We start from the raw sequence: 9,867 nt of genomic DNA, 5'->3' as shown, positions 1-9,867 counted from the left end.
TCTCTGAGGCAAAGGAGCTGTGGAGGAGGCTCTGAGGGGAGGGAGCTGTGTGGGGGTCTCTGTGAGGGGATCTCTGAGGGGAAGGAGCTGTGTGTGGGGTCTCTGAGGGGAGGGAGCTGTGGGGGGGGGTCTCTGTGAGGGGAATCTCTGTGAAGGGGTCTCCATGAGAGGGCCTCCATGAAGTGATCTCTGAGGTGAGGATCTCTGTGAGGGGATCTCTGAGGGGAAGGGGCTGTGGAGGGGTCTCTGAGGGAAGGGAGCTGCGGTAGGGGGGGTTCTCTCTGAGGGGGTCTCTGTGCGGGGGAGGGGCTGCCCCATGTCGGACACCGCCGGTTCCCGCCGCCCCCGGGCAGCTGAGGGCGCTGAAACCGTCGGAGGGAAGGAGGCAACAGTTATCGCTGAAGGACTGAAGACACACACACACACACACACAAAAAAAAAAAAAGTGGGGGGAAAACATTCTGGGGCTTTGGGGGCTTTTTTTTGCTTTTCTGGGGGGAGGGGGAGTTGGCGGGTTCTTGCGGGTTCTTTTCATCTTTGCCTCTCACCATTCATCTTCTATTTGGCAGTAAGTTCACCTACTTTTCCCCAAGTAGAGCCTGTTTTGCCTATGGCAGTAACCAGTACTCAACATCCCTGTTTTTATCTACTGACTTCATCAATCTGCCCAGGGGAGTGGTGGCATCCCCGTCTGTGGTGGCATTTAAAATACTCACAGCTGTGGCACTTGTGGACACGGTTAACTGTGGGCTTGGCAGCCACTGTTGGACTTGGTGACCTTCGAGGTGTTCTCCAAACTTAGTGATTCTGCGGCACATTATCCTGACCCACAGAAAACCTGTTATTTTCTCCTGAGTTCTGAAGGGGAGTGAGGGCGGCAGGGTGGGCAGCTGGGCCAAGCTCAACCCACCTTACTTTTCAAAAGTCTTCCACACAAACCAATGATTTGCTATTTAAACAGGCTCCTCTGAAAGATGAAAGATTGGAGGAGCTCAGCTCCTGGCTTCCCCTCTCCCAGCTTCCAAAACCAGGAGTTTTTAAAAATAACTAGAAAAGGGGAAAATTACCTTTTCCTTCAGATCAATTTCTCTGGATACAAATCCAGAACTAATTACAACATTCTGAATACACAGAGCACAAAAATATCTGTGGATCTGGAGAAACTTTGAGTGACAGTCAAGGCAATCCTAGCACAGCTAATAAAAGAATTTATTGTAAACATACGTATATTACACAATTATACAGTATAATACAGATAACATGAAGGATTTAAACACTCAGCATTACAAATAGGGGCAATATTTGTAAAGAGATCTTTAACTCTTCAGAAAGCCAGAGAAATATACTGTAACATTTCAACACATCGCACCTGTAGCATTCCATAAATACCTGAAGGGATGTGTGAAATTCCACAACCTTTATCTTATCTCCAAGCAATTCCCACAGGAACTTCTCACCAACAAATTTTTCTCCCACCACTATTCAAAATGCAAAGAAATTGTTGCAAACATTTCCTACATCTGAAGAACTAAACAAATGTGTAATTTTCTATCTGCTTTTAACAGTTTATTTTTCTTCAGCAAACTTCATATACTAATAATATAGCATCTCCTAGGAGAATAACCTGTGGTTGCTCAGAAATGTAGCAATAGATCTCCACTACAAGAACCCCGTTAAGAACGAGAGGTTCTGTACCTGCCTGCTTGAGGGCCAGGTTCAGGACTTTTTCTGAAACTCCATTCCTCACAGAAAAGCAGGACACAGGCAAAGAAGCCACAATTTGCAAACAGATGCCCAAAGATGAGCTCCTGCATCCTCAAAAGCTGCTCTGGGTGTTATCAGAATCCCAGAAACAAAGCCTGCAAGAGGCAGGGGCTGGAAATGCATGTGTACAGAATCACAGAACAGGCTGAGTCGGAAGGGACCCACAAGGATCACCGAGTCCAACTCCTGGCCCTGCACAGGTCACCCCAGGTCACACCACGTGTCTGAGAGTGTTGTCCAAACACTTCTTGAACTCAGACAGGTTTGGTGCTGTGCCCATTGCCCTGGGGAGCCTGTTCCAGTACCCAACCACCCTCTGGGTGAAGAATCTTTTCCTGATATTCAACCTAAACCTCCCCTAACTCAGCTTCATGCCATTCCCTCAGGTCCTGTCCAGGTGACAGGAGACTGGCACCTTGGGAGGATGCTGAAGACCACAATGAGGTCTCTGCTCAATCTCCTCCAGGCTGAACAGGCCAAGTGACCTCAGCTGCTCCTCCCACAGCCTCCCCATCCTTGTGGCCCTCCTTTGGATGCTCTCCAATAGCTTCATGTCTTTTTTTATATTGTGGCACCCAAAACTGCACACAGTACTCGAGGTCATTGCAGATCACAGCACGGCTGAGTTTGCCCACAAGGCTGCTCCCACAAAACCTGCAGGCTGTCGTGATAGTGACAGGGATTCTGAAAATGCCCTTCTCTTTCATGAAGGGTACAGGGTGGCATGAAAGCAGTACAGACCCCAGGTTCACTACAGCCTGCAAAGCAGGAGGCCTGCAGCTCCCCAGCTACCTGGATTCCTCCCAAATCAACACTGAGCTGAAACATAATCACTGCTGCTCAACTCCATCACACTGACCTCTGCTGATAAAGTGATGTCAGGGCTAAGCTGTGCCCTTTCCTTTCACAGGCAATCCTGTACTCAGCTCACCCGAGCAAGCCAGGATTAGCTTTTGAATCCAGAGCATCTGTAATGTCCTTCCTAGGGGGCATTTAAGTCCATCCCTAAATGCTGTTTGGATTTCATCCATTGGTCCCATTTCTTAGATTCAGGGGTCAGGGTCTGCCACTGTTTTATTCAACAGAACTGCAGCTCCCTGTTAGCTGTGATGAACTGAGAGGGGCTTTCCTGCAGACCCCAGTTTTATTTAAGGTGGAGAAGATGGGTGGCATCCCATCTGAGGTACACAGTGCTTTCTACAGTTTAACAACTGCATCAAACTTACACTACTCTCCTTCCAAGTCTGAAACCTCTAACTGAAGCATTTCTCAGAGTGCAGTTCCTGCACGCTACTGTAGTTACCATTGCCTGTGTTCTAGCCCCAAAAAAGCACCAAAAGATAACATTCTGCTCCTACCCCAGGCCAAGAAGGATAACTGTAGTTTAATGTTTATAAAAGGCTTTGTATTGTCAAAGCACGGCACCAACAAGAGCGAGGCCTCAGTACACCCCTGTGAGGTAGGTATCCTGCTCCCCATGCTCAGAGATGGGGAAACTGAGGCACAGAGTGATTAAATCAAAGGCCATGCAGCAGATCAGAGACCCAGCTGAGATCAGCGCACTGGAGGTTCTGGCTGTTTGGCCCATGCTCCACCCACGACAGCACTGCCAGACAAAACAAGCATGCTGAAAGCACAACAGTCCCACAGGAGTCCCACCAACTTCACAATGTTCACACTACCAGCAAGCACCCATGGGGCAGGACAAAGGGGTGGTGGATGTGGGGTGGTCAGGATGTTGTCAACGAAGCTTTCTTCAGCAAGGTGTTGATAGCCAGGCTGCAGACATGTCTCCCTCACCAGTGGTGTTCCTGAGACAGGTAAGTGCTGGAGTTAGTAGCAGAACTTCTTCCCGCAGTCAAGACATCAGAGGATCTCCCCACAAGCAGCAAATCTTTGATTTTTGATCCCACCAGGCCTCTCTGTGTTGAAGAGAACTTGGGCCAAAGCAGTGCTGCTCCCACAGCACTGCACAGTTCAGGCTGACACTTGGTGAGTGCTGCTGTAACATTAAGACTTGTACAACACCACTGGTCACTTGCCCTCCAGCACTCTTCAAACCTTCTGGCAGCCTGGCGAGGCACTCGCCGGGCAAGCGACGCGTTTCAGCCAGCCCAAGCCCACAAACTGAATATTGTTTGCTCCTCTCCTTTCCCACGCAGGACAAGTGGCCAGTCAAATCTTTCCAAGCCTGATCGTGGTTTGTTCATCTTGCTTGAGGATCTGCCAGTCTACCCCTTCCAAGGTGACTAAGAAAGGTGGCACCTGACACCTCCTCTACAGAGGCAAGGAATTTGGTTAGGTGACATTTAGCTGAGTAAGCTGCTGACAAACCTACCCAGCTGTGTTCTCAGCCACATACATCATGCTCAGGCAAGAAGAGCCAAATCTGCTGCTGCCATCAGCCTTCTGCTCCCCCAAATCCACACCTAATCCAGCCATCTACTCAAATGGCCCACCTTACACAGCTGCCTTTGACTTTTCCCATATTCAGAGTGCCAAAGCAAGTGCCCTGCTCACTGCATGGGGAAACCAACTCGTATGTAGACTGCATTAAAAAACATCATTTCTCATCTTAAAAACCAGTTCAGTCTCACCAGCAGAACTGCCTCAGAGGGACCAGGCCTGTGGAGTCTCTCACAACTAGCAACTCGATGCAAACTGACAATGTTTGTTCAGCCACTGAACATACACTTACCAAGTAAACACTGACATTTAACAACTTGATTTGGAACAGAGCATCATTTTGTTGCATTAAGGTGCATCTTTAATTGGAGGTAACAATCTAGTAGCCCAATGTAATAAATGTAATAGTGTCCTACAGAAATACTGGATTTGTCAGCCCAACTTCAGTCATAAATCCACCTTTCCTGTAGCACCTTCTCTGCTCTATTTCATTGCTCCTCATTTAGTATCTTCATATGTTTGTTTGTGAGGAAGTCAAGAAAGGGAATATTACAGATGGCTTTGTGAATATTCATCACTGTGATCTCTCTTGGAGTCCTGCAGGGAATGCACCAGAGATGCTATTATAAATACACAAAAACCCACATGTCCATAAAGCAGCAAGTAAAAAATAACAATCAAAGCAAAAAAAGGATATAAGAGCAGGTGTTAGAGCAATACAGGGAAAGCATTAAAATATCACAGCACAAAAAAACGCCACTCAAATGACTGGGGGGGGGAAACCTCTTGGGCACTGGGACAGGAAAATTAAGTACTAAAGTATGAAATCTTGAACTTGTATAGCATAATTTTATGTATGTACTTCTACATATAACTTGCATACATACTTTTTATTATATTAGGTAAACATTTATATATTGCATACAAGCAAATATTTAAACTGAGCATTTTCTCAGTGTTTGGGTTTTTTTAAATCAATTTAAGTTATCACAAATAATGCTGCTGAACAGAAATCAAAATGTGGTCTAATCAATAGATACTAAAAAAAAAAATTTCTTTACTGTTGAGGGTGGTGAGGCACTGGCCAGTTTGCCCAGAGAAGCTGTGGCTGCCCCATCCCTGGAATGCCCAAGGCCAGGTTGGATGGGGCTTGGAGCCACCTCGGATAGCGGAAGGTGTCCCTGCCCATGGCAGGGGGTGGAACACAATGATCTTTAAGGTCCCTCCCAATCCAAATAATTTTATGATTCTATAAAAGTCACTCAGCATCTGAGGCAGAAAAGTGTGTATCAGTAAAATAAAGAGATTATTTAGGTTAAGTTCTGACAGGCCATGGCTAAGCTGTCTACACAGCAACCTGAGAAGAACAAGAGTGAGCAGGTCCTTCCAGTGTGGCTCTGCAGAAACAGGTCATCTGTCTCTGAGGCATGGCAACACCAGAGAACCCTGCCTTGGTTTTTAATGTTTATGTTCCCATCCTTTCCCACTAGGGAGCCACAAAATGACAAACCCTCTTAAGGCTTGGTTCTTCTCAGAGCACAGTCCATAAATTCTCTCAGTCTTGTGGTCTGAGCTACACAAAGCCTGACTAAATTCCCAAAGCCACTGCACCCCCAGTGCTGTGTGTGGTGGCAGAGCAGCCCCGTGCTGTACCTGTTGTGAGGAGCTGTCTGGTACGCCACAGCGAGCGCCTGCCGCAGGATATCACTCATCAGCTGCTCAGTAGCCTGAGACAAGAGACAGCATTAGGAGGCAGCATGACAAAAAGAGCAAAGGAACTTGCTATTTGCTCAAGTATTTGTGTAAAAGCAGCTGAAATTTTGGCTGGCTTCAATCCTCAAATGAGCAGCACAGGGCAGTTCAAGACACCCGAGTGAGTTTTATTGCTTAAAACATGAGTTTCTTTAACAGAAAGAGACCCAGAGGTGCACAGAGCTCAGGCTGCAACTGCCCAGCCTGCTTTCCCTCCAGACCTGCAGAGCTGTACGTGCCCAGCAGGGTGGATCAAGCATTCCAGAGCCTGAGCTTCCAAGAGTATTTCAGGACCCTTCCTCTGACACACCAGAGCTGTTTTTTGTAGGTGGCAGACTGCAGATATTCTCCTGGGAGCCGGTACCTCTCCTGTGGTCACCAGGCTTCTGTCAAGACACCCTCACAGGAACCTCCCAGCCTAGCAGCCATATGCCCAACACTTGGCTTAACCAAGGTTCAGTCAAAAGCTAATTAAGGCTCTTGGCTTTCTGTGCTGTATTCAAGACCAGAGGAGAGGTTTCTGCAACATTCAGTGAGGAAAGCTGGCAGAACTCTACAAATATAATGGAGCAACCTGATGGCTACAATCTGTGTCTGTAAATGGATGTACTGTGACGAGTAACAGGGAGCACAGCACAAGCATGCACATGAGTGCATGTGCCACCTGGAATCAAATAGATTTTGTAAAACTCATCTTCTGATAAGCTTCAAATAAACAACCCCAAAAATCATCTTTAGCATGAAATACACCAGAGTGCTGCTAGAAATAATCTGTATTAGCCTTCAGTTCAAACCCAAGAACTCCTGATCCCTGCTGTTCACATTTCGGTGCAAAACCATTTCTCTGTTTTTCCAGAGGTGATTATGGTAGCGAAATAGTTTCTCACATGTGGCAGAACGCTTACTCTCTACAGGAATTCAGCAGTCTCCCATCAGAGACAACCTGGGCAAAATAACTGAGGAGTATTTAGGATAACATAGCTAACCTTGTATAAAACAACCAAGTCTTACACAATCTGAAAGATTCCCCCTAGTTCTGAAGGGAAGGACAAAGCAAGAGGTACTTTCAAAATCACAGCATGAGTCAGTATCTTCACTGTGGTGAGAATGTGCAAATCACTATTCTGTGTCCAAGCCAAGAGATCAGTTAGAAAACTGAAAACCCACACAAAAGTGTATAACCCTCTTTGGGCAGCTATGTATCTATCTATTCATGCAGAAAGACAGACTTTGATTTCATAAATGCACATTATTAAAGATATGTCATCTTTCTAATTGCTGAATTAATACAATTAGAGACAAGCCCTTCCTGTGAAGTAATTTCTTACCTTTAAAATCATATCTTCTATTACAGATGCATAAACATTCTTTTGTACCTCAGCAGGTTGAAAAGAAATCCCTATCTATAAAATACAAGGGAGAAAAAAGAATGAGTATATCAAAAAATACAATGCACATTGTACTAGAATTAGATGAGATTAACAAAAAAAACCCTATTACAAAAGGCAGTTAAAAGAGAAGTAAGTAGACATACAGAGCTGTCAAGCAGTATAATCTCAGACTTAATTAAAAAAAAAAATCTGGGTAAAACTAATACAGCCTGTGGAAATGCCTCTAAAAGTCAGAAGAAACAAGAGCAGGTCTGAGTTTTTGTTTCAGAAAGTCCACACAAAACTTAGGCTGCACTGGGTATCTTCAGGTTGAGAATGGAAGCTCCATTTTAAAACCGTACTTATCTTCAATGTATTTATTCATCATCTTTCCTGCACCCAACTATGGCCACTGAAACCACTCTAAACAGTGCTTCTGGCACAGGAGTTCCACCCCAAAAGGGTGTTTCATCCCTCAGTTCCACTCTCATTGTGCCCATGCCTTTGTCACCCATGTAGCAAGAGACCAGGCACACTGCAGAACCAAGGTTTTGTCCCTTGCTGTCAGCAGGTGAGGTGGGGACAGGAATTCTTTCTTTCTTCAACAAGTGCCCCATGCAAACCCCTCCTGCTGCTCTGATACAACAAAAAGCACTCTTTCCTACAAGCCAGGTCAGTCTCCTCTCTCTCTCTCTCTCTCTCTCTCTCTCTCTCTCTCTCTCTCTCTCCTGCTGCCATGACAGAAAACCTCCCTCTTTCCTGCCCTAAACTGAACAGGAAAGAGAAATCCAAGCAGCAGAGAAGTGGGTGGAGTTTTACCACAACCCCTTTTCAGGAACTGCTATTACACATCATGGGTCCCAGTAACAAGTCCACTTATTTCACATGATGGGACAGGAAGAATTCAGTGCTAGTGCTCCTCATCCCTCATTTATCCTTGCTTTTAGCCTTTCAAGATGATTTTTCTGTACTAAGCCCTGCAAAACAGCTACTCTGAAGTGAGCTCCCAGCTGGCATTCTTCCTTTTCCCTGCCAGAACTGGCAACTGTGTGTCTTGAGTCAGAAGGTCCAATTTTTCCTGGGCATGTATAAAAAATGTCATTAAAAAGTCCTGAAGCCTACATAGATGAAAGAAATGCAATTAAATAAATGTTCTAATCAGCTTTGTGATTCACTTATTACCTTCTCAGCAGTGTCCCTCACAAACTCTGATGCAGGCAAGGAAGCCATGTAGAACTTCATCTCTTCTTGTTTCTCCTCCTGTTCTTTCTTAATGTTTATTTTTAATGGCTCACTGAAGTTGAGAATATCTACTTCCTCTTCGTGTTCTGGCTCTTGCTTCAGAAACTGCTGTAGTTCCTCTAGTTTGCGGCACAGCTCCTCACCACTGCTGTAAGACGAAGGGCACTCTGAAATAGAAGCAATCAATTAAACACATGATAGGTTATAGAAAGCTGTTTATAAACAGATGCACACTCAAAATATGGTAAGAAATTAAGGTAATTGCAAGTTATTTTTGTAGTGCCTACCAAATATAAGGATGAACAGAAATGCAAACAGTCATTGAGAGCCTTCTAATTATATCTTCATGACACTCATGGTTCTCTCCCACATCTGCTCCTACACCAACCAAGAAGGCTGCATTTCATACAAAACCAGGCTCATGTCAGTCTCCCGAACATTCTCACAGAAGCTTTTTAAGCTTCTTGGCAACTGGCAGAGCAGTCTGATGCTCTTCAACTTGCTTAGAGAAGTGGAGCTTTTAAATGTAGGCACCATGTAGTGCTAAATCATCTTTTACATTGTGACGAGCATTATCATGCTTCTTAAGAAAAAATCAGAAGACAGGTTCACAGTGGAATGGCAAAAGGGAACCTCTTCTCTGCATGACTGACACAAGCTAGTAAAACCTTCAGTGCAAAGCATGCAGTAAACAGATTCTACTCTTCAAAGACAAACACAAGTACAGTGACTTAGAGAAAAATATTATAAGGTGGATGAAGGCCCCCTTTCCACCTTCAACAACTGCAGTGCAGGGCCATACTTTACAACATATAATCAATTCCATACATTTCTGTGAAATACCTTAAATCCCTGTATGATCAGAACAGAAAAACATTCAGCTTTTGGAAAGGCATTATCTGAAGGTGAAACAAGAGAGCTCAACTGTGAAGAATGGATGAAATTAAAGATGTGATTTTAAAACATACTGAAATGAACTGAGGGGATCCTAGAGCTATGCTAATGGAATAATGTAGCAGCTGTAATACAAAGCATGAAGCTCACACGAGCCAATTCACCTCACTTTTGGAGGTAAATTAACCCCCACTGAGCTCTACACTGCCACTGCCAGGTTGTTTTTTTTTTTTTATTCTGTACCTGAACTCATTCACAGTGTTTGCATGATAGGTCTTAACAGAGGCTAAGCATACCCAAGGGCAGAAATGTCATTACTTCCTATGCTTAGTTTGTGTATCCACTTACAAAGGATTACATTGTGGAACAAGGACCATTTTCATGAGATTCATCTACACTGAGCCTCCAAGGGCCCCAAAGCACAATAAAAACCAAGAGA

General features: G+C 44.9%; 1 protein-coding gene across 4 annotated transcripts in view; it reads right to left on the bottom strand.

Annotated features, from left to right (window-relative positions):
* Positions 1 to 1,191: 1,191 nt before the first annotated feature.
* YEATS2 (YEATS domain containing 2) overlaps positions 1,192 to 9,867 on the bottom strand; it is a 48,899-nt gene continuing 40,223 nt past the window's right edge. For all 4 annotated transcript variants that reach the window (XM_064435833.1, XM_064435834.1, XM_064435835.1 and 1 more), the window contains 4 exons: positions 8,475 to 8,701; positions 7,251 to 7,325; positions 5,824 to 5,897; positions 1,192 to 4,767 (listed from right to left, as the gene is read on the bottom strand). In XM_064435833.1, coding sequence (XP_064291903.1) covers positions 4,659 to 4,767; positions 5,824 to 5,897; positions 7,251 to 7,325; positions 8,475 to 8,701 — 485 coding nt within the window. In that variant the 3' untranslated portion in view covers positions 1,192 to 4,658. The remainder of the gene's footprint in view (positions 4,768 to 5,823; positions 5,898 to 7,250; positions 7,326 to 8,474; positions 8,702 to 9,867) is intronic.

The sequence above is a fragment of the Passer domesticus genome, chromosome 11 (assembly GCF_036417665.1).
Source record: "Passer domesticus isolate bPasDom1 chromosome 11, bPasDom1.hap1, whole genome shotgun sequence".
Lineage (NCBI taxonomy): Eukaryota > Metazoa > Chordata > Aves > Passeriformes > Passeridae > Passer > Passer domesticus.
This window is presented reverse-complemented; position numbering and strand designations above follow the sequence as displayed.